General features: G+C 38.9%; 1 protein-coding gene across 1 annotated transcript in view; it reads left to right on the top strand.

The window, feature by feature from the left end:
• Mrpl1 (mitochondrial ribosomal protein L1) overlaps positions 1-26,070 on the top strand; it is a 65,680-nt gene that overhangs the window by 30,487 nt on the left and 9,123 nt on the right. Inside the window, exon 7 of the mRNA XM_038317707.1 lies at positions 10,496-10,602. Within this exon, the coding sequence (XP_038173635.1) occupies positions 10,496-10,602 (107 nt within the window). The remainder of the gene's footprint in view (positions 1-10,495; positions 10,603-26,070) is intronic.

Below are 26,070 nucleotides of genomic sequence, written 5' to 3'. Positions count from 1 at the left end.
ACAGTTATCTGAAATAGTGCTCCCAGTTATAGTCACAGGTCGTTGCTTCCCCAGATTCTAATGTCAGTTTTTAGTCTTCACCATTTTCTAAAATTTCAGCATGTTCAATTCTAACTAGCTTCTTTCTTTTCTTTTCTTTTCTTTTCTTTTCTTTTCTTTTCTTTTCTTTCTTCCCTTTTCTTTCTTGCCTACCTGCCTTGTTTTCTGTGGTAAAGGAAAAAAAATACATTTAGAATGAAAGTCTGAATCATGCTTATTATGGAAGCAGTAGAGAGTGTTAGAGGGAGAGGAAGGCAGGGAGGAAAGTGAAGAGCAAGTGCATGTCAATAGAAGAAATCAAAGCCACGGCAATCTGAAACAGGATAGAGTACTAGTGAGTGCACACCTCTCAGCCTTGGCTCTGTCCCTGTGGACTTCAGTGACTCTATGACAAGGACGTGAAGGCAGCAAATCACGGAGGACCATTAATTCTTTTTTTTTCTTTTTTTCTCCTTTTTTTTCCTCATTTTTTTATTAAAAATTTCTATCTCCTCCCCTCCTCCTCCCCCTTCCTTCCCCTCCCTTCCACCCATACCCCACTCCCTCCCTCTCCAAGACAAAGAGCCATCAGGGTTCCCTTCACTATGTTAAGTCCAAGGTCCTCCCAACTCCCCCTAAGTCCAGGAAGGTGAGCAACCAAACTGACAAGGCTCACAGTGAGTCCGTCCATGCTGTAGAGTTCAAGCTCATCGCCATTGTCCTTGGTTTCTCAGTCCTCCTCCACCGTCAGCCACATTCAGAGAGTCCGGTTTGGTCCCCTGTTCCATCAGTCCCATTCCAACTGGACTTGGTGGTCTCCCGTTAGATCTGTCCCACCGTCTTAGTGGGTGAACGCACCCCTCACGGTCCTGACTTCCTTGCTCATGATCTCCCTCCTTTTGCTCCTCATCAGGACCTTGGGAGCTCAGTCTTGTGCTCCTATGTGGGGCTCTGTCATTTTCTCCATCCAACGCCAGGTGAAGGTTCTATGGTGATATGCAAGATATTCATGAGTATGGCAATAGGATCTGGACATTTCTGGCACCCTCTCCTCAGCTGCCCAAGGAACTAGCTGGGGGCGTCTTCCTGGACACCTGGGAACCCCTCTAGATTCAATCTCTGCCAACCCTAGAATGGCTCCCTTAATTAAGATATATAATTCCTTGTTCCCATATCCACCCTTCCTATATCCCAACCATCCTATTCCCCCAAGCTCTTCCCATCCTCCACTTCACACTTTTCTCTCCCCAACCCCCCATTCCCCCATCCCACCCCACCCCCAAGTTCCCATTTTTTTGTCCGGCAATCTTGTCTACTTCCAATATCCAGGAGGATAACTATATGTTTTTCTTTGGATTCACCTTCTTATTTAGCTTCTCTAGGATTTTTTACAAATTATAGGCTCGATGTCTTTTATTTATGGCTAGAAACCAATTATGAGTGAGTACATCCCATGTTCATCTTTTTGGGCCTGGGTTACCTCACTCAGGATGGTGTTTTCTATTTCCATCCATTTGCATGCAAAATTCAAGATGTCATTGTTTTTTACCGCCGAGTAGTACTCTAATATGTATATATTCCACACTTTCTTCATCCATTCTTCCACTGAAGGGCATCTAGGTTGTTTCCAGGTTCTGGCTATTATAAATAATGCTGCTATAAACATAGTTGAACAAATGCTTATGTAATATGATTGGGCATCTCTTGGGTAAATTCCCAAGAGTGGGATTGCTGGGTCCTGGGGTAGGTTGATCCCAAATTTCCTGAGAAACCTCCACACTGCTTTCCAAAGCGGTTGCACAAGTTTGCATTCCCACCAGCAATGGATGAGTGTACCCCTTATTCCACAACCTCTCCAGCAAAGGCTATCATTGGTGTTTTTGATTTTAGCCAATCTGACAGGTGTAAGATGGTATCTCAACGTTGTTTTGATTTGCATTTCCCTGATTGCTAAGGAGGTTGAGCATGCCCTTAAGTGTCTTTTGGCCATTCGAACTTCTTCTGTTGAGAATTCTCTGTTCAGTTCAGTGCCCCATTTTTTAATTGGGTTCATTAGCATTTTAAAGTCTAGTCTCTTGAGTTCCTTATATATTTTGGAGATCAGACCTTTGTCTGTTGCGGGGTTGGTGAAGATCTTTTCCCAGTCAGTAGGCTGCCTTTTTGTCTTAGTGACAGTGTCCTTTGCTTTAAAGAAGCTGCTCAGCTTCAGGAGGTCCCATTTATTCAATGTTGCCCTTAATGTCTGTGCTGCTGGGGCTATATGTAGGAAGCGGTCTCCTGTGCCCAAATGTTGTAGAGTACTTCCCATTTTCTCCTCTAACAGGTTCAGTGTGTTCAGATTGATATTGAGGTCTTTAATCCATTTGGACTTGAGTTTTGTGCATGGTGATAGATACGGATCTACTTTCATTCTTCTACAGGTTGACATCCAGTTATGCCAGCACCATTTGTTGAAGATGCCCTCTTTTTTCCATTGTGTGCTTTTAGCTCCTTTATCGAAAATCAGGTGTTCATAGGTTTGTGGGTTAAGATCCGGGTCTTCTATTCAATTCCATTGGTCGACTTCTCTATTTTTATGCCAGTACCAAGCTGTTTTCAATACTGTAGCTCTGTAATAGAGTTTGAAGTCAGGGATGGTAATGCTTCCAGAAGTTCCTTTATTGTATAAGATTGTTTTGGCTATCCTGGGTTTCTTGTTTTTCCATATAAAGTTGATTATTGTCCTCTCAATATCTGTGAAGAATTTTGATTGGACCTTTAAGGGGATTGCATTGAATCTATAGATTGCTTTTGGTAGAATTGCCATTTTTAACTATGTTGATCCTCCCAATCCACGAGCAAGGGTGATCCTTCCATTTTCTGGTATCCTCTTCAATTTCTTTCTTCAAAGACTTAAAGTTCTTGTCAAATAGGTCTTTCACTTCCTTGGTTAGAGTTACCCCAAGATATTTTATGCTATTTGTGGCTATCGTGAAAGGTGATGCTTCTCTGATTTCTTTCTCTGCTTCCTTATCCTTTGTATATAGGAGGGCGACTGATTTTTTGGAGTTGATCGTGTATCCCGCCACGATACTAAAGGAGTTTATCAGCTGTAGGAGTTCTTTGGTGGAGTTTTTCGGGTCGCTTATGTACACTATCATGTCATCTGCAAATAACGAAAGTTTAACTTCTTCCTTTCCAATTCGAATCCCCTTGATCCCCTTGTGTTGTCTTATTGCTATTGCTAGAACTTCAAGCACTATATTGAAGAGATAAAGAGAGAGTGGACAGCCTTGTCGTGTTCCTGAATTTAGTGGGATGGCCTTGAGTTTCTCTCAATTTAACTTGATGTTAGCTGTCGGCTTGCTGTAAATAGCCTTTATTATATTTAGGAATGACCCTTGTATCCTTAATCGCTCCAAGACCTTTATCATAAAGGGGTGTTGAATTTTGTCAAATGCTTTTTCAGCATCTAATGAGATGATCATATGGTTTTTATCCTTCAGTTTATTTATATGATGGATTACATTGATAGATTTTCATATGTTGAACCAGCCCTGCATCTCTGGGATGAAGCCTACTTGATCATAGTGGATAATTTTTCTAATGTGTTCTTGGATTCTGTTTGCCAGTATTTTATTGAGAATTTTTGCATCGATGTTCATGAGTGAGATTGGCCTGTAATTCTCTTTCTTGGTTGAGTCTTTGTGTGGTTTAGGTATCAGGGTAATTGTAGCTTCATAAAAGGAATTTGGCAATGACTGTTCTGTTTCTATATTATGAAATACATTAAGGAGTATAGGTATATAGGTCTTCTTGAAAGTTCTGGTAGAATTCTGCATTGAAACCATCTGGTCCTGGGCTTTTTTTGATAGGGAGGTTTCTGATAACAGTTTTTAATTCTTCGCGACCTACAGGAGTATTTAGATTGTTCACCTGGTCCTGGTTTAACTTTGGTATATGGTACTTATCTAAAAAGGTGTCCATTTCTTTTACATTTTCCAATTTTGTGGCATACAGGCTTTTGTAGTAAGATCTAATGATTCTATGAATTTCCTCTGTGTCTGTGGTTATGTCCCCCTTTTCATTTCTAATCTTATTAATTTGTGTGTTCTCTCTCTGCTGTTTGATTAGTTTGGCTAGGGGTTTGTTAATCTTGTTGATTTTCTCCAAGAACCAGCTTTTTGTTTCATTGATTCTTTGGATTGTTTTCTGTGTTTCTATTTTGTTGATTTCAGCCCTCAGTTTGATAATTTCCAGTCTTCTACTCCTCCTAGGTGAGTCTGCTTCTTTCTTTTCTAGAGCTTTCAGGTGTGCTGTTAAGTCTCCAGTGTGTGCTTTCTCCGTTTTTTTTTTAAGTGGGCACTTAGTGCTATGAATTTTTCTCTTAGCACTGCTTTCATAGTGTTCCATAGGTTTGAGTATGTTGTGTCTTTATTTTCATTAAATTCAAGGAAGACTTTAATTTCTTTATTTCTTCCTTGACCCAGGTGTGGTTCAGTATTTGACTGTTCAGTTTCCATGAGTTTGTAGGCTTTCTGGGGTAGCATTGTTGTTGAATTCTAATTTTAATCCATGGTGATCCGATAAGATGCAGGTGGTTACTAATATGTTTTTGTAACTGTGGAAGTTTGCTTTGTTACTGAGTATGTGGTCAATTTTGGAAAAGGTTCCATGCGCCGCAGAGAAGAAGGTATATTCTTTCCTGTTTGGGTGGAATGTTCTATAGATGTCTGTTAAGTCCATTTGGCTCATTACCTCTATTAAGTCTCTTAATTCTCTGTTAGGTTTTTGTCGGATTGACCTGTCCATTGGTGAGAGAGGAGTGTTGAAGTCTCCCACTATCAGTGTGTTTGGTTTGATTGCTGCCTTGAGTTCTAGTAATGTTTCTTTTACATAACTGGGTGTTTTTGTATTAGGGGCATAGATATTCAGGATTGAGACTTCATTCTGATGGATTTTTCCTGTAATGAGTATAAAGTGTCCCTTTCCATCTCTTCTGATTGATTTTAGTTTGAAGTCAACTTTGTTAGAAATTAGTATGGCCACACCGGCTTGTTTCTTAGGTCCATTTGCTTGATAAACCTTTTCCCAACCCTTTACTCTGAGTAGATGTCTGTCTTTGTGGTTGAGGTGTGTTTCTTGTAAACAGCAGAATGTTGGATCCTGTTTTCATATCCAATCTCTTAGCCTGTGCCTTTTTATAGGTGAATTGAGTCCATTGATATTAAGTGATATTAATGACCAGTGGATGTTAACTCCGGTTGTCATTTTTTATTTGGTAGTAGAGATTGTGTGTTTCCTTTCTTTGAGATGTGCTGGTGAAGGGTCGCTAGATGTCTGAGTTATTTTGGGCAATGCTGGACTCCTTTGTTTGTGAATTTCCTTCTATTACTTTCTGTAAGGCTGGATTTGTGGCTACGTATTGTTTAAATTTGTTTTTATCTTGGAATATTTTGTTTTCTCCATTTATAGTGAACGAAAGCTTGGCTGGGTATAGTAATCTGGGCTTGCATCCATGGTCTCTTAGTTTCTGCAAAACATCTATCCAGGACCTTCTGGCTTTCATGGTTTCCATAGAGAAGTCAGGTGTTAGTCTGATAGGTTTACCTTTATAAGTTACTTGACCTTTTTCCTTTGCAGCTCTTAATATTCTTTCTTTATTCTGTCTGTTTTGTGTTTTGATTATAATATGGCGAGGGGATGATTTTTTTTGAATCAGTCTATTTGGTGTTCTGTAAGCTTCTTGAACCTTAATAAGAATATCTTTCTTTAGGTTTGGGAAGGTTTCTTCTATAATTTTATTAAATATATTTTCTGGACCATTGAGCTGTAATTCTCCTCCTTCTTCTACGCCTATTATTCTTAGGTTTGGTCTTTTTATTGTGTCTCAGATTTCCTGAATGTTTTGTGATGAGAATTTGTTGGATTTGCTGTTTTCTTTGATCAGTGCATTTATTTTCTCTATGGTATCTTCAGAATCTGAGATTCTTTCTTCTATCTCTTTTATTCTGTTGGTTATGCTTGTTTCTGTAGTCTCTGTTCGTTTACATAGATTTTCCAAATCCAGCTGGCCCTTGGTTTGTGTTTTCTTCCTTGCCTCCATTTCAGTTTTCAAGTTTTGCACTGTTTCCATTATCTGTTTGATTGTTTTTTCTTGGTTTCCTAGGATATCATTTACGGATTTACTCAATTCTTCAAACTTTTTGTTATTCTTCTCGTCCATTTCCTTAAGGGAGTTTTTCACCTCCTGTTTAAGGGACTCTATTACTTTCATAAAGTCAATTTTTTCTACTTCTTCTTGATTAGTGTGTTCAAGTCCTCCTGTTATAAGTTCGCTGGGTTCTGGTGCTTTCATGTTGTTTTTCAAATTGTTGGAGGGATTCTTGAATTGGCGCCTGCCCATTTCTTCCTCTGAATAATCCCCTTTGGGTCTTCTTTTAGAAGTTCAATTCACCCCGATGAATTCAATTTACTCACCCCAATGAATGATGGATCTTCTGGTAGACAGTCAGGTGTCCTTGCTGGCCAAGCGGCTCACTGACAAAGGGCCTACCTTGCTGCAGGCAGGCTATTGAAACAGGGGACCTCCCACCGGCCTTGGTGCACTCAATTCCCAGGACCATTAATTCTTATCTACAAAATGTGTTATATGCTAACAAATGCCCAATAATTTTTTTTGATAATGTAGACAGAGTTAGCACCAACTATATACAAAAAGTTCATACTGTAGTACACCAAATTCTTAAGATTCCTAAAAGTGACTATTCATTTATACAATTATTTTAGGGGAACTTATATGTGGTTTCTACCATTACGTATGTCATTTCTACCATTACAGCCCATTTGTTAAATAAATGGGTAATTTCTGAGTACTTACTATGTTCTGAAAATTGAAAGATTAAAAGACAGTTTACATTTTTTTGTTTGTTTTAGAGACAGCATTTCTTTGTGTAGCCCTGACTATCCTGGAACTAGCTCTGTAGACCACCAGGCTAGCCATGAACTCACAGAGATCCATTTATTTCTGCCTTCTGAATGCTGAAATTAAGGGCATGCACTACTATCACCCAGCTGACAGTTTACATTTTAAAGAAAATACATATTGACAGAAGAGACAGAAGAATAAACTTAAGCATTAAAGTCACCTGGATAGTAGGAAATACACAACATACTTCTGAGAGTGAATACCTACTTCTTAGAATCATGTAAAGAAGACAGCAGTTGAGACATTAACCATGAATGGGCATTTTCTTTCCTAACATGTGGACTATATTCTAGGCAGAAGAAATGGTTTCATTAAGCAAGAATGAATATATTCCAGAAGTTTTTAAGTCACTTTCTGTCATTTGGATGTGGAGTGTTATCAAATAGTGGTAGTTAATGAAGTTAGATAGTGATAGACAGTGGGCCAGCCATGGGGCTCTCTCTGCACCATTCCACAGAGATTAGATTTGATCCTCTTTGTAGATGAGAAGCATTGAAAACCTTGTTCAGAATCGTGAGATAATGGTTTTCTTATTAGAATGAATGCTCTGCAGGCATGTAAGTCAGGGTTAGACATGTGAGGATATAGAAACCTAAACGGGGAATATTCGGGAGGCTATTGTAGTGCAGATAATAGAGAAAGAATAAATTTTGCAATAACAGTGAAGACAGAAAAAGAAAGTTGTTAAGGGATGTTGAAGAGGCAGGATCAACAGGAATCTGGAATGCTGGAATGATTATCTAATTTTGGTCATATGAAGTATAGTGAATATTGTTTTAAAGACAAATATATAGAAAGTAAATGAGGTTTTAACATGACAGTCACCACAATGTTAAGAAAAAAAGATTAGCTGATTGATATTATATATAAACATGAAGTAATTTATGATTTTATAAAAGGTGATCTTTGTAATTTCCAGAACATGTTTAAAAGGCATATAACTTAAATCTAAATATGGAATAAAAAAGACATGGTTTTTGTTTGTTTGTTTAAAACAAAAAAGTGGCTGTGTAAGAAGCACAGAGGGGCGAACATGACGTGGTGGTGGAAAGCACACCAGTGTCTGACCCCGCTGTGCATGTGTCAGTTGGAGATGCACTGCTTTCTCTGATCAAAAGGTAGTTTATGAGGTCATCAAGCTAAAAAGAGTTAGGAGAATGTCATTGGCTTTATTGATGCCATACAAAATCAGTCTTTAAGGTGAGAACTGATACTGGAGAAAAAGTTGGATAAAAAAAAAATAATAATAATAATAAAGTATATACTCATCTACAAACAGAGCCCCAAAACATATGAACTAGAATCAGACAGAATTAAAAGGAGACATAAAGTGACTCTTAATAGCATTCTGCTGTACCCGTAGGTCAGTTTCTCTTTCCGCCATCATCAAAGAAGCTTCCCCTGCACCAGATGGGAACTAATACAGAGACCCACAACTGGATCATGTGCAGAGTGAGCGAGCTTGGGACATACAGTCCCAAATGGGACATCTCCATCAAACCCACCTGCAGGGCTCAGGGAATTATGCAGAAGAGAAGGCAGGAAGATTTTAAGAGCCATAGGTGGCCGGGCGGTGGTGGCGCACACCTTTAATCCCAGCACTTGGGAGGCAGAGGCAGGCGGATCTCTGTGAGTTCGAGGCCAGCCTGGTCTACAAGAGCTAGTTCCAGGACAGGCTCCAAAGCCACAGAGAAACCCTGTCTCGAAAAACCAAAAAAAAAAAAAAGCCATAGGTGATAGATGATACGAAGAACACAGTGTCTTCCAGACACGAAAGGACTGATGCACATGAACTCGCCACTACTGAGGCAGTGTGCACAGGACCTATACAAATCCAAACCAGACAGGGTCCCAGTGCTGGGATGCAAAAGTAGACAATGGCACCATCCCCATCCAAGAAACTATCTCCAATTAACAGCCTCTCATAGAGGAAGAAATAGTTTCTCCATGGGAGTCTTACTGGACATACAAACCACACTTCAGGGCAGGCTGCATGCCCAGCAGTAAAATGAACTCAAAGGTATTATTATTATTTTTTTGATTATATGTTTGGTTTTCGGTCTTGAGTTGTTTTGTATGTCTGTTTGTCTGTATCTCTTTGTGTATCTATTATGTGTATGTTTTTCTGCTCTTTTCCTAGTTTCTTTTTTGTTTGTTTGTTAGCTTATTCATTTTGTTTTTATCCTTGTTTGCCATTTTTTATTTGCGTGTTTGTTTTCTTGGTGCGAAGGGAATTGGAAGGGTAGGGAAATGGAAAGGATCTGGGAAGAGATGAGATAGAGGAAACCTTGATCAGAATATATTACATGAAAGTTACCCTGGTTTTTCAATTAAAAGTTTTTAAAATTCAAGGTAAGTATTGTATACTTTAACATTTCATAATAAACTTTTAAAAATTGTGTTTGTGGGTATGTAGTAATATTTTGTTTATACTCTAACAAATAAAGCTTGCCTGGAGATGAGACTGCAGAGCTAAACCACTAGTTAAACACAGAGGCCAGACAGTGCTGGCACACACCTTTTAATCTCAGCATGAGGGAGGTGGAGATAAGGAATATGGCTGGCTGGAGTGAGGACAGAATCTGCAGGATTCAGTCTGAGACAGTCTAAGAATTTGTAGAGAAAGGATCACCCTTTGGTCTGAGCATTGGTAGAGGTAGGAACTTTAGTGGCTGACTGCTCTGTTTCTCTGATCTCTCAGTTTTTACCCTCTGATAGCTGATTCCTAGTTGTTATTATTATTGTTATTGTTATTATTATTATTATTATTAGTAGTAGTAGTAGTAGTAGTAGTAGTTATTTGAGAGAGGAATTCTCTGTGTAGCTTTGGTGCCTGACCTGGGACTAGCTCTGTAGACCAGGCTGACCTCAAACTCACCGAGGTCCGTCTGCCTCTGCCTCCTGAAGCTGGGATTAAAGGTGTGTGCCACCACCAGCTGGCTCTGGGTTCTTATTATTAAAAACAGTTGGAATGTTTGTTACGTGTGTATGTGTGCATGTAGAGGGGAGACACATGTGAATGTGCAGAGGTCAAGGGACGCTCTGTGGAGTTGATTCTCTCCTTTCAGTTTGACCAAGTTGTCTTCCAGACTCACATGATTGTTAGCAGAAGTCTGTTATTTGCAGGCTGCTGCTGGATCGAGGGCACCATTATTCCTTGCTCCATGTCCTCTTCATATGTCAGCACATAGCATTGTAGCTTCTTCAAAGCCGGTAAGGAAGAGAGTTTCCTCCAGAACGGCGCTGTAGTATTTATTATATAATGCAGTCTGTGTGTATCATTCTGTCGCTTGGTTAGTAGGCAGGTTGTAGACTTCATCCACACCCAGTGGGAAAAGATCACCCACTGTCATGAACTAGAAATGGGGACCATAGCAACCTCCCTAACATTTGTCTGCCGCAGCTTATTTGCTGTTTTTTCACATAGAACTTATATTTATTTCAGTCATTAATTTTGCTAATTGTTTAGATGCTGTAATAACTTTGGATTTTTCTGATTTTTCCAACCAGATTCCATTGGTCGTGACATCCCAAAAATGGTTGAATTATTTAAAACTGGACATGAAATTATGGTAGATGAAGAAAGGCAGAACTTTCTCAGCACCAAAATAGCAACAGTAAGTTATAGTTGCGTCTCTCCTTTGTTCAGATGCCCCATAAGTAGCATCCCTGACATTGGAATTTTCCTTTGAACTGGTGTCAAATACACAAGTAAAGAATCATACTCTGTAAATTGAGCTAACCAAGTTTGATGGTATTTGAGAGTTTCTTCCTCTAGAGCATGCTGTAGCACAGGTACATGCATGCACACATGTATTTATGTTTATACAACACACACACACACACACACACAGAATGTGAAAACTTAAGATATTTCTTCTGTGTTATGGGCTGATCACTGGCATTTACTGGCTTTTTGCCTAACCTATCTGCTCTAACATACAAGTTTTTTGTCATTTAATGTCTAAGTTTTTAAGAGTTGTAAGGCTTGGATCTTATATATACTTATAGATTGCTGAGCATACACACACACACAAAACCACAAAATGGATTAATTTGCTTGATGTGGGATGGCCTTCTGTATATGTGTTGCTTTTATTGGGTGATGAATAAAGCTACATTGGCTTATGGTAGGGCAGAATACAGCCAGGCTGGAAGAGATACAGAGAGAGTAGGAGGGATCAGGGAGACACCACGTAGCTGCCGAAGGAGAAAGACGCTGGAATTCCAGAACTTTACCAGTAGGTCACAATCTCTTGGTGATACACAGATTAATAAAAGTGGGTTAATTTCAGATATAAGTTAACCATGAATATGCGTAAGCTATTGTCCAAACAGTGTTGTAATCAATATGGTTTCTGTGTGATTATTTGTGTCTGGCTGGCCCGACACAAAAAAAAGAGCAGCCTCCATCTACATAATGGCACCCAAGGGAACGAAGGAGCAGCCTCTGTCTACATTCGCTTTATTTCAGTTAATTGTGTCTAGTGTTTTAAAGTTATTTACATACTTGTGTAACATGCTGGATGTCAGTTTCTAATATCATTTTAGGGCATTAATATAGGTGTGTTAGAATTATAGAGTTGTGTTTTTAAATAAATAAGCATTTGGGACATTAAAGTTATTATTATGTTATTTGCAACTGTTCTTTGTACTGGAGAATCTCCAAAGGTGTCTATTAATAACTATACGAGTAGTAGTCTTTTACTGATAACAAGATTTAATGCTTTCCAAGTGTCTGGTGCTATTCTAAATGCTTTTGTTTGTTAAATCTTTTTGTTGAACTTTATTTCTAATATTTTTTTAATTTTTTGAGATTATAATATAATTACATAATTTTCCTTTCCTTTTCCTTCCTGAAGACCCATCGCCTACTCTTTTCTAAATTCATGGTCTCTTTGTGTGTGTGTGTGTGTGTGTGTGCACATGCATGTATATAAACTAGTGCATACAAGTGTGTGAGCGCATGTATATTGCTAAATATATAACTACAACCTGCTCAGACCATAGGATGATTACTTATATGTATATGTTTTCAGGGCTGACTCTTTGGTTATTGAATAATCAATTGGTGTGCTCTTCTCTGGGGAAGACCGTTTCTCTCACCCTCAGCATTAATTACCTGTAGTACTTTGTGTGGTATTGAGGTCTCATGAACATTTCCCATTCCATGCTAGCATGTCTATTTGATGTCATTCTTCAGCAGGTCATGTTTAGACAGCCATGTTGGTGAGACTTCACAGGTAGCTTCTCTTACGTTTCTAGGAGACACAGTCTCATAGCACGCTCCCTGTTCCTCTGGGTCTTCAGTCTTTCACCCTGTCTTCTGCACTAATTCCTGAGCCTTGCATGTAGCGATTGTGGTGTCTATGTATCAGATGAAAATCAAGCCCAGAAGAGGTAAAACCATCACCTCCATTTTATAGATAAAAGTACAGAAGGCCACAAGGTTGAAAACCTTTTCAAAGTCACATAGTTAAAATGAGTGAAATGTGTCGGTATTTGAGTCTTCACAGTATCTTCAAGCATGTAGTCTCTGTGCTCTGCTCACAGAGTTAAAATAATTTGACTAGCTCTTAGCTTTTCTTTTTCTCCTTTTGTTTCACTCTGAGGAGGAATTTCACACCATAGGCAGTAGTTGGTAGTCCACGTTAACTGATCCACGTCCACTATAGATTATCTAGACAAAGTGCTCTGTGCATTTACAGTGGAACACTTGCCTTAGAAAGGAAGCAGAGCAGATCTGTGCAGCCATTGGGAAGTCCCACTTGGCACATTGTCTTCAAGGCTTAGCTCTCATTTACTTGCCCTGAGCTCTGCTAGACTCTGATGTTGAAATTTCCTAGTTCCCAAAGGCCCTTGGCAGTGCTTATTGTTTCTTAAGGTTGACAGTGTTGTAATCCAAACACAAACAAACAAGAGCTCAAATGCAAAACTCCAGAGAGTCTTCTGGAGGTGCAGAGACTTGTCTGATACTTGTCCTGCTGTGTAAGGCAGACTTTAGGCGAGTTTCTCAAGGTTGTGTTTCGATTGTCCTTGTCTACATAGTATAATAATGTCTATTTCACATACAATTTTAGAATGGTGACATCATCTCTGTTCTTGTTTGTCTTTGAGTATCATAGAATAGTCTTATAAAACTCTTCCTAGCTGGATTAAATCTGCCTTTTTCTTAAGGTATATTTTCAGTATATTCTGTAGTTAATAGTTTATTAGGTTCTAAAGTGTGAGAAACCATAGTGTCTCATTCTTTTCTTTCTTTTTGTCTTTTTTTCTTATCTAAGAGATGCCATGGTATTAAAATATAGGCTCTGAATTAGACTGTGAGACTCTTTTGGAAGCTTTTGTCACATTTAAAAAAATAGATGTTTATATGTTTAAAGAAAATCTTATAAATACTTCTGAAATGCTTTGATATGGTGGAAGATTAGTGGAGTGGATTTTAGATTCATATTGCTGTGGTTCAAATCTAATCTCATTCTTTTGAAACAACAGTGGTTCCTATATTTTGTTGTATTCTGGGCCTTTCCCCCATTTCCTGTAAAATGATAATAATGGTTAGGTTCTACTTAGGCTAGGAAGGAGTCAATGTGATAATAACAATAGCTAGGTAGCAGAATACTTCTAAGAGGGAGTAACAGAGACACGACTGACCTTCCTACCTGAAACAGGGAGAAGTGCCTAGAAATCAAAGAAAACTATAATATCATTTATGAATATAGACATAAAAGTTTTAACTTATTTTTAACAAATATTTTGACTGCCTAAGTCCATTTTCTATTGCCATAACAGAATGCCTGAGACTGGGTGATATAAAAATAGTAGAGGTTTTTGTTAGTGTATGGTTCTAGAGGTAGCCAAGTCTAAGAGTATGGTGCTGGTGTGTGGGGACAGCTTCATGCTACATCATGTTGTAGAAGAAGAATGGAAGGGTATGCAAGCTGTGCTGGAGAGACAAGACATGAGAAGGTGCCCTGCTTTATAACAACACATTGTCTGGAAAATGAATCCACCCCTGACAGACAGTCATCTCTCTTCACCTAACAACTTCACAGGTCTCCATGCCCAACACTCCCACAGGGGCAGTCCAATTTCTACACGAGGTTTGAAGGAGATTACCCTGTTTAAACTATGGGAGTGACCAAGCAGTTATTGTAGGAATTCAAGGTTGGTTTAACATTTAATATCTACTCTAATTCACTATATTATTTAACTGAAACCCCAAATTTCATAGATACTGTATGTGCTTTGAAATGAGGGTTGATGTTGATTTATTGCAGACAAATATCCAACTCTTTTTGGTGACTGTTCTTGGAAAAAGTATGGTTTATTCACTTTAAGTGGTTTAAATTAACTGAAAATGAGTTGTTTACACACTTTCTTATATCTTTTTTGATTATGGATTGTAAAAATTGTTTATAAATTATGACTTCCTAAGTTCAGTAAACTGCCCAGTGTTTTTACATTGGCAAATACTTGAACACTTAAAGGATATAGGACAGATGACAAACAAACATGGCATGATAGTCACAGTCTTTAGTCACTGGTGTAGTGTAAATCAAAACATAAGGAGCTGTCACTACCATCTCCTGGATGAATAAGACTACTCCCTATACCCATAACCAAGTGTTGGTGAGGACATAGCAGATTGGACTACTGGAACTCTTTGTGGGAAAATTTCATTTTTTTAAAATGATGCAACCTCATTGGCAAGCAATTAGGTGATTTGTAAAGAAGCTGAACTTTCTCCTACATCCCAGTTCTGCTATTCAACTTTTAGCCGTGTATTCAGGAGAAATGAAAACATGTTTAGAAATTTTGAAGCAAATGTGTTTATATTATTCCTAAATTAGAAACATTCTAAATAAATAGCCTTGACAGGATAATATAAACAAAAGTAATAAATAAACTCCATATATGCTAATGTATGCTGAGTGAAGAATCCAGGGAAGAGGGAGTATATATTGTATGATTTTATTTATATAAAACTCTAGCAAATGTAAGCTAACTTATTTGATAGAAAAAATGACCTTGGGTATAGAGGTAGATGAGGAAGGGCAGGAAGTAGGAATGGCAAAGCAACATAATGAATTTTGGAAGTGATTATTTATCTTGACTAGTGGTAGTTCCTTGAGTGTAAACACATGCCCAAACTAAGTTGTAAATTTTTAAGAATATGTGTCACCAGGTGGCGATTGTAACATGAGGTCCTGCTTGTGAGGGTTTCTGTCCTGCCCAGTACCCGCAGCCGGCAAGTCCCAAAGAAAATCACACAGAGGTTTCCATAAAATTATAAGATGATTGACCCATTAGCTCAGGCTTTGTATTAGCTCTTACAACGTATACCAGCCCATTTATTCTAGTATATGTTAGCCACATGGCTCGGTACCTTTTTCAGCGGAGTAGGTCACATCTTGCTTCTTCCGTGGTCTGGGCAGGACTGGGGCAAAAGCTTCCTTCTTCCCAGAATACTCCTGTTCTCATTGCCCACCTCTACTTCCTGTCTGGTTTTCCTGCCTATACTTCCTGCCTGGCTACCGACCAATCAGCGTTTATTTAAAACATAATTGACAGAATACATACAATTCTCCTGCACCAGGCAATGACTCATGATTTTAATCCCACTACTCAGGAGGCAGAGACAAGCGGATCTCTCTAAGTTCAAGGCTAGTCCGGCCTACAGAGTGGGTTCCAGGACAGCCAGGGCTGCTGCACAGAGAAACCTTGTCTCACCTGCTCCTTCCCCCTCAAAATAATTATGTTGTGTCATATTCCTTTTTTTTAAATTTTTTAATGATTTATTTAACTTTATTTTATGTGCATTGGTGTGAAGGTGTCAGATCTCATGGAACTGCATTTTCAGACAGTTGTGAGCTGCCATGTGGGTGCTGGGAATTGAACCCAGGTCCTCTGGAAGAACTGTCAGTGCTCTTAACCGCTGAGCCATCTCCCCAGCCCCTGTGTCCTATTCTTAAAGAGAATGGCTCGGTGGTTTAGAGTACCTGCTGCTCGAGAGGATTTGATTCTCAGCATCCATATAGGGTGGCTCACAACTGTGTCCACCTCCCTAGATTGCCCCTTTCTGGTCTTCTTGAACATTTGCACATACATCTACCAACACACATATACATAAATAAAAGTAAAATCTTAAAGACAACTGTTGTATGTTTGTATATGCATGTCCCTGAGTGTATGTATGTACACCATGTACATGGAAGAACCTGAAAGGGTCAGAAGAGGATGCCAGATCCCCTGGAACTGGAGTTATAGGCAATTATGACAAATTAGGTGGGAACCAAACTCAAGTCCTCTACGAGGGAGTAAATGCTCCCAGCTGCTCACCCATCTCTCCAGGCCTGTGCTGGACAGTTTTATGTCAGGTTGGTGCAAGCTAGAATTATCTGAACCTCAGTTCAGAAAATGCCTCCATAAGATCCAGCTATAGCACATTTTCTTAATTAGTGATTGGTGGGGGAGGGCCCAACGCACTGTGGGTGGTACTATCCCTGGGCTCATGGTCCTGTGCTCTATTAGAGAGCAGTCTGAACAAGCCATGGGAAGCTAGCCAGTCGACAGCACCCTTCCATGGTCTCTGCATCAGCTCCTGCCTCCAGGTTCCTGCCCTGATTTCCTCCAATGAGGGACTATAACCTGGAAGTGTAAGCCTCCTTTCCCGACTTGCATTTGTTCATGGTGTTTCATCACAGCAATAGAAACTCTAAGACAAGCCCCAAATTGTAATAAATCTTTTAAAATAGAATATCTAACATATCAAATAAAATTGTAGTTAACAAAATTGTTACTATATATATATATATATATATATATATATATATAAAAAATATGGGTGAACCAAGCTATATATAATATAATGTAACATCATGTTTCAAGAAAGAAGCCAGATTCAGAAACCACATACATAATACCATTTATATAAAATACCTAAAGAGAAGCAAAATTAAAACGAAAAAGATCAGTAATTGCCCAGAATGAAACAGGCATCTACAGTAATGAGAATAACAGGTCAGACTGTGATGCTGGCCTTTCACCCTGACTTATGGTAGGCAGGTCCACATTCTGGTAAACTTACTAGAAATTGTTGGATTTTACATTAGAAAACCACAAGTGATTTGATAGACAAAACTGTGCCTTAGTAAAAAGTCATTAAAGATGAAAAGGATAACAACAAAATTATTTCAACAGTATTAAACTATTTACTATTTGGTTAAAAAACAATTTAGTAAAATTTTATAATTATCAGATAACATTAAAACTTTTAAAAATTTCAAGTTAGTATAATAATGTTTTCATTCATGATGTTAATTTTATTATACAGTTGGAAATATTGAAGCTGTGCTTTCTTTATATTTTCCCAGCCTGTATATTAATGAGAATATGATTTAGAATGAGTGCAGAATAAAGGATACTAGCAGCATCAGCATCCCATACTACATATTTGGGGGCTCTTCATTTGGATAGAAACAGGGTAGTAATCAAGAACAACCAGTAGACCAAAGTTGGTCATGGTTGAGGCCTGTTTTTATATATCCTGGGAACTGATAATGCTCTTTACGCTTTTAGACGGTTATACAAAGACAGAGATTCGATGTGGTCTGCTAAATCTAAAACAATTTTTGTTTTGTTACAGAAAAAGTTTTTGACTTCCATCTTAAACCGGCAAAGGGTGTGAGTGGAAGGGCTTTATTCTGTTTCCATAGCTGAAGTGAGACTGTGTGACTAGTTCAGCCATCTCGGAGCCTCTTGTCAGGGCCTGAAGAGGGTCTGCAGGTGCACACTGCCCGAGAGCTAGGTCTTCTACTGTAGTGTGGAGTGCAGCTCAGGGAGTTTAAACTGGTGTTTCCTCATATCGCTTGTACTCGTGAGTTTGGTCATTATGATGTTTTCCAGACAGCACTAGTGTTCACTATCTTCTGTACTTATGTCCTTCCTTCTCCCTAGTTAGAGCTCCTAGTTTCCACATTGCCCAGCCAGATCCCTTGTGTCCTCTGCTGCTCTCCTCACCCCACCACAGTGGTCCCTTTTTACTTCCTGGTTTTCTTCAGTTACTCACATTTCAAGATTTAGAAGAGTAAGACAGCAGATGAGAACATGTGATGTTTGTCTTTCTGGACCTGGGTTACCTCACTCAGTATGATGTTTTCTAGTTCCATCCTAAATGCAAAGTTCATGATTTAATTTTTCTTTACAGTTGACTAGTGTTCATGGTGCATATGTACCACATTTTCAGTATCGATTTGTCAGTTGAAGCACATTTGGGTTGTCTCCATAGCCCAGCTGTTAGACAGTGAGCATAGCTAAGCAGGTATCTATAGAGTAGGGTGTTGAGTCCTTTGGTCATGCAGTAGATTTATTTTTAGCTTTTTGAGGATTTTCTACACTGAGTCACTAGCAATTTACAGTTTCTCCAGCAGTGAATGAGAGCTCCGTTTCCCCGCGTCCCCTCCAGCATTTCTTTGTTGGTCGTTCTGTTGATCTCTGCCATTCTGACAAGGGTAAAGTGAAATCTCTAAGTTGTTTTGATTTACATTTTCCTAATTTCTAGGGGTGATGAACATTTTTTGAGCTATTTCTTAGCTAATTTTTTTCTTCTTTTGAGGGTTCTGTTTAGATCCCAGGCCCATTTTTTTTTTGACTCTGTCATTTGAATTTTGACTTTTTGTGTTTTGAGTACTCATTATATTCTGACATTAGTCCTCAGATGTTTAGCTGGAAAAAATTCTCTCCCATTCTGTGGGCTTTCACTTCACCAGGTTGACTGTTTTTGAGCTGTACAGAAGCTTTTTAGATTCATGAAGTCCAACTTGTCACTTGTTAGGCCTTAATTCTTGGGCAAATGAAGCCCTATTCAGGAAGTTCTTCCCTATAGCTGTATAGGGTACTATCTATGTGTAGTTTCACCGTCTCAGGCTTCAGGTGTAGGTCTTGGATCCATGTAGAGTTTTTGTGCAGGGTGATGGACATAGGTCTAATTTAATCTTCCACACATGGATATCCAGTTTCCCCAGTACCATTTGCTGAAGATGATTCCGTTTCTCCAGAGCACTTTTTATTTTGCGTTTTGTGAAATATTAAATGGCAGAGATTATGTATATTCATGTTTTGGTCTTTGATTTTGTACTATTGGCCTTTTTTAATGCCGGTGTCATGTTGTTTTTATTATAATTATCTCCTTAATTCTTTACAAATGTGACTTTCCGCACAAATGAAATTGTTAATGAGATTTCTCACTGTACTGTTTTCTGACATATAAGATTAGAAACATGTATTTCATTTATCTCAGACTACCAAGGATCCCTTGTTATCTTAGAAATTAACCCCAGGGACTGGAGAGATGGCTCAGAGCCTGAGAGTCCTGGCTCCTCTTCCAGAGGACCTGGGTTCAATTCCCAGCACCCACATGGCAGCTTACAGCTGTTTGTAACTCCAGTTCCAAAGGATCTGACACCCTTACACAGTTAAAACACCCCTGCACATGAAATAAAATTTTTAAAAAAGAAATTAACTCCTATTCATAGCATTTCAGAAAATGAAGTAAATGCAACACCATGCATTTCTTGGAATCCATTGCTTTATAAAACCTTAACACTAGTTAGTTTCTTTCCTCCCCAAATGGAGCTTTCTGAACAGAGAGAAATCTGGGATTTGCTTTGAGCAAGAAATTACTGTGCAAACACTGAAAGTCTGGCTTCTGTTGGTGGTACATATTATATTATATCCAAAACACTTTATTCTTCTCTGTTCCTTTCCTCTCACTCCCTTTATCATGCTTGTGTACCTTCCTTCTGTCCCATGAGTTAGTAACTCAGGTTAGTAGCATAGTAATACTAGTATGAATGAAACAATCTTGTTGGTGGTCCCTACATGAGTTGATGGTGCTTTTAATACTTTGCCCTTCAGTGTTTGTTTCTTTCTTACACAAGATACGTAGACTTATCCTGGAAAACCTTTAGTGTTAACAGCTTCCTAACTGGGCTATAGTACTGTGAATAAACCCAAAAGTGTTTGCCTTCAAATCTTGAGAATATAGAAAATACGTGTGTGTGTATGTGTGTGTGTGTGTGTGTGTGTGTGTGTGTGTGTGTACTTAAGTAGCAGGGGTGGCGTGGTGGTGTAATGTGGTGGTGTGGTGTGGTGTGGTATGGTGTGTGTGTGTGATTTAGGTGAAAGTCATGGGGGAAAGAAGGTAATCTTGGGAGAGGGAGCAGCAGATTGCAGCTCTAAGGAAGACAGGCCTGGGATGTTAACAAAACAAAGTATTTCTTATGGGTGTTAGAACAAGGTGAACGTTGCAGTACCTGTAAGGGGGGTATGCCCAGACTTTTTGGGGAAATGTTAAAATACAAGCAAAAACAATATTGACAGAGGAATGCCTAGAATTGTGGATTTTCTTAGTAATATGTCCCCAAATAGTTCCTCATAGTAAAGACTGTGACCCTGAGAAGAAAAGCTTTTTGTCCAGAGGCTTTTGACCTCAGTAAACCTTTTGGGGATAAGAGTAGACTTTTGATGGCATGCAGAACATTTGTATATACATTTATACGTTCCTCTTGACTAAGTGGTTGTATTAGTCATGACTCAGAGATTCACGACTCATTCATTAATTTGTTGACTATTGCATGTATACTGTATATCAGGTGTATACATAGTAGAGATATCCACTAAAATAGATAACATCTCTGTCTTCATGGAATGCATGAACCCTGATTATAATTCTTGTATGTATATCCCATATATATGGAATGTGTAAACTCTGACCGTAACCCTCACATACATATCCCATATGTATGGAATGTGTGAACCCTGACCATAGCCTCCATGTGCATATCCCATATATATGGAATGCATGAACCATGCCTGTAGCCCTCACGTGCATATCCCATATATATGGAATGCATGAACCCTGCCCGTAGCCCTCACGTGCATATCCCATATATATGAAATGTGTGAATCCTGCTTATAGCCCTCACGTGCATATCCCATATATATGGAATATATGAACCCTGCCCGTAGCCCTCATGTGCATATCCTGTATAGACAGAATACTGAAAGACTCCTCTTTCTCTCCCCTCTACCCCTGTTCCTTGTTTTGATTCCCAGGATGGATAGTGGGGCCTCTTCCTCTGGTCCAGAAAAGATGGAAAGAAGTTTGGCTTGAAGTTAATAGTATATAGTAAGGCATCTAACTAGCTTTATACAGTACTTGTAGTTGCTCATCTCTGATACTTTTGAAAAGTATTTGGTATTAAAAATAATGTTATAATTTCCACATTTTTATATTAATTTTCAGACTTAGCTTTCTTCCTCTTATCTTCTTTTTTCACTTTTAATAACCTTTTAATTTTTTTTAGTTTTTTTAATTATCTTTTTTTCTATGCTGTTCCCTGTTTTTTGATTGTCTGACAGCATTCCAGAGAGATATAAAAGAATTAACTCTGGGGAGCGGAGAGGACCTTGGACTTCCCATAGGGTAGGGAACCCTGACTGCTCTTTGGCCTGGAAAAGGAGGGGGAGGGGGAGGGGGGAAGGGAGGAGATGGAAATTTTTAATAAAAAAATATATATATATGAATTAAATCTGTGGGAAAATACATGTGAACTAGTATAAACTTTGTATTACTTCATAGTTGTAGTAGATCTTGCCTTCCCAGTGATGTGTGGTTTAACCAGTTTTGATTACAGTAATACTGTGTGTGCTTACTCTTGTAGCCAGTTGTACTTTCTCTTTGTTTTCTTATATCTCTAGACAGATTCCTACCTGTGCACTATAAAATCAAGTTAAGTCAGGGGTCTGGGAGTTTGCTCAGTTGGTAAATGTTTGCTGCCTAAGCATGATGACCTGAGTTCAGATTCCCAGTGCCCGTGGCAAAGCTTAACACAGTAGTACTGAGGAGCTGGAGATGGGAGGCTCCCTCAGGCTCTGGCTACCTACTCTTCTCAAATTTTTGAGTTCCAGGTTCAGTAAGAGACTGTTTCAAAAAATAAGGTGGAGCATGATTAAAAGACACACTGAGCACTGACCTCTGGCCTCCATACATAGCCCCTATGTACATGTGTCCCTGCACACACACACACACACATTAAATCAAGTCTATAACAAAAAAACAGTGTTATTACAAAATGGCCTGAGCTGGGCATGCTGATATGTGCCTGCATTCTCAGCACTGGGGTGGTTGATGGAGGAGAATCACAAGTTTCTGTACAGAGAAGGTTACAGAATGAGACTCTCCCTAAAAAAACAAAAAAGAACAAAAAGAAAGTACGTATTTTAAAAAATATGAATGCCATTGTGTTTATATTCTAAAAGGTGCATTTATTTAATTTGTTGATATATAATTAGAACATGAAGTCCAGAATAATTGAGAATAAATTTCAAAACCTTTAATAGAAATGGTTAAAATTATGAAGGTTATGCTTTAATACACTTATATAATAGTTTAGTTTTGACATTAAGTTATAACCCTGAAGCAAAACAACTTTATTAACCCTTTACAGTTGGATAAATACCCAATTTTGAAGCGTTATGAACAATAATGTTATGGGCAATCAACCCTAAGCTCACTTTCTGTGAAAGAAGAAAGAGGCCAACAACTTAAATCTGTTTACACAGAGCATGCCAAACCCTGGTTTAATAGTGTGGCTTGTCTGGGTTGCGCATATATTTGGAGCTTTGAACTGTGTAGTATAGAGGCAGTACCTTTGATGTGATATTTTTTGTATTCTTTTTAAAGTTGAAAACGTGTTTGAAGTTGTAGACATGGTCCATTCATGGGTATCACTCTACTTGTTTATATAATAGTGAGATGTCTTGAGGCAAGAATATTCTCAGCCTGGCATTTGATAAAAGCTGAAGTGTAATGTAAGAAAAATAAACCAGTGCAAGGCAGGGCATGGACATGGGTGCTGCACTGCGTGAGGGCGCTCAGGACAGCGAACACGCTAGAACAGCACAAGTGAACATGTTCGAGTTCAGGTAGACAAGGTGTGAACACTGTTTTACAACTAGGTCAAAAATTAACATAATGGATTACAAAGAATATTATTTGTCAGATACCGTCAGATGTCTCAGTGAAAGGGAGCAAGCCATTGGCTCATGGCTTAGGGCTACATCCTCTTCTTTCCCCTTATTCTTTCCAGCCGATTCTTTTCCTTGTATTATTTTCATGTAGTACAATGTGCCACAAATGGGATTATAAATAAAAGAAAATGTACAATAGTATGTAAAATACAGGCAGTGGAGCACGTTAATAGGAGGTGAAGCGTGTCAGTAGTAGATCTGAGATCTCTAAGGATCCAGTGCTAAGACAGAGGAGAAACTGTATTCAGCCAAGATCCAACACCCACTGCAGGTACTCAAAGCTGCCAGTAACTCCAGCTCCTGGGATTTGATGCCTCTGGTCTCCAGGGGCACTCATACTCACATGCACATAGCCACACAGACACACAAATTACCACATAATTTATAAAATAAAATAAATTTTTTGTTTAATTTGTTAAAAGATGATCTTTTAACAAATTAAAAAATAATACTCACATATGACCCTTAAAACTGAAGGCCTGAATACCGAAATATAATCCAGCCTGTTACTGAAAATGCTTGCCAGCCCTAAAGTACTGATACATACACAAGCATGGGAGGGGTCTCACTCCATGTGAGATGGTATAATCGCAGCATACACTCTGCCTTTCCCACTGAATGCAGATATGAGAAAACCCGGACAAAGTCTGGCACATCTGGCTGAGGACTATGATGACGATACAGTAGCATTTGGAGGAGACCAGAATGAGAAGACCAGTCTGACACTGTGTCTTCCTCATCTCCTCCCATTGGTATCAGGCCAGGTCAAAGCAGAAGCAGTGGACTTGAGCAGATCTATGCTGATACAGTAGTTTAAAGGTGCAATCAGCTCAAGGGCCCATCAGCAGAGAACAGATGAACCAAATATGACATGTGCCGAGAACAGCATCAGAATGAAGGAAGTTCTGGCATATGCTTGTGTTTGAGTCTTGAAGACAGCTTAGGTGAAATACGAAGCCAAAGGATAAATATTGTATGATGCCACTCTTGTGAACTGCCAAGAAGAGGACAATTCAGAGATAGTAGGATGGGCTCTGCCAGGGCTTGTGAGAAGTGAGAGTACTGTCTAATGGCTCAGCCACTGTTTATCGGCACGGCAGTTTTGTACACGCAGAACTGTTGACAGTGCAGTGGTTGTCAGGGTTAGGAGTGCATGGTGTGTATTCTTGAGGATTACAAGAAGGGTTTGCTTTGGCCTCTAATTCTTTATCAGTATAGTATATTACTACCAAAATGCATGCAGGAGTTAAAATTCACAAGGCTGCACTCCCCAGAAGGACAGTTCTCCCTCTCACTTCAAAAATATATATTATTGTCAGGCAGTGATGGTGCACGCCTTTAATTCCAGCACTTGGGAGGAGGCAGAGGCGAGGTCAGCCAGGTCTACAAGAGCTAGTTTCAGGACAGGCCCCAAAGCTACAGAGAAACCCTGTCTCGCAAAAATATACACACACACACACATACACACACACACACACACACAAACACACATATTGAAAGTATGAAAATAGTGGCAGCATAACTTTTTTCTGAGTTTTGATGTTTGGTGGGTAGGGATTCGAGTCAACATTAAGGGTAATTTTTGCTTTTCTTTGTTTCTTAATAAGTAAAATATACCTTGTAATTTATGCAGAACTTTAAAGGAGCTGATTTTATAATCTTTTATTGTTATTTATTTATTTTTTGAGGTGCTGGGGATTGAATTTTGGCCCTCACATATTCTAAACAAGTACACCCTTAGCCATAATCTTGGAATTTTTAAGTAAATGTTTATATATTTTTATTTTATGTGTATGTGTGTGTTTCAGTACAATGCATGCATACATGATGTGTATGTAGGTTAGAGGAGGATGGGAGCTGCTATGTAGGTACTCCTAAGATAAGTGCTTTTAACTGCTGAGCCACCTCTGTAGCCTCTGAGTTTTGTAATTTTAAATACTGAACTAAAGCCAGTTGTTTATTGGGGGTTATATGTACCTAAAAAGATATTTGGAAAATACTGACTAGCCTAGCTAAGACTATAGAGGGAACTCAAAATCGCTGTCATCACTGGGCACTCTTGAGCCCTCTTCAGCACCATCCTGCTCCATGCATGTACTATTTTATTTTCTGTATCTCTGGTGCATACCGAGTTTGGTATCCTTAACATTGTCTCCTAAGCCCTCCCCTGTGTCATAAAAATTCTTGCAAAGAATTTTAATAGCTTTTTTATAGTCTCTTGTGTAGGTACATCATAATTTATTCAACTTTATTCCTTTTCTTAGGCATTTACATTGCTGGTAATGTCTCATTGCTATGAAATTGTTTCTAGGAGCATAAATTTACATTTTAATACATACAGAATATATTCTGTGTCTGTATAAGTGCATAGTGGTTTATTGAAAAGAAGTCCACCTTTATTGACGTTTTCCCATTCACTGCTTCCAGCTGTGCTCAGTACAACTTCCCCTCTATTAGGCACAAACATGTTATGCAGATATCATGATTCTAAAATGGCTGTTAATAGTTGAAAGGGCAGCTAATCCAGTTTCTGATACCAGTCTCATATCCAGAGTCGTCCCTTGCCCAAGTTAGTGACCTAAAGTAGAGAGGGTTACTTGGTCCTCAGCTTTCTCTTACTCCAAGCCTAGGAGTACATGGCCCTAAGCTGTCTTTGCCTCCAGCACCATTTTTGGGCTGAATTGCTGTGAACTTTGATATAGATAGGCCTGTCAGAGAGAGTAAAGGGAGAAGCTGGGTGCTTTTCCTTCCATGCGAGTATTTACAGCCTCTGGATTGTTGGTGCTTTCTGGTCATCTCTCTCTTCTTTTTTAATTGATTTATATTGAGCTCTACATTTTTCTTTGCTCCCTCCCTGGCTCTCCCCTCCCCTTCAACTCTGCCCCATGGTCTCCATGCTTCCAATTTACTCAGGAGATCTTGTCTCTTTCTATTTCCCATGTAGATTAGATCTATGTAAGTCTCTTAGTGTCCTCATTGTTGTCTTAAGT

Source organism: Arvicola amphibius, chromosome 1, assembly GCF_903992535.2.
Source record: "Arvicola amphibius chromosome 1, mArvAmp1.2, whole genome shotgun sequence".
NCBI classification, from domain to species: domain Eukaryota; kingdom Metazoa; phylum Chordata; class Mammalia; order Rodentia; family Cricetidae; genus Arvicola; species Arvicola amphibius.
This window is presented reverse-complemented; position numbering and strand designations above follow the sequence as displayed.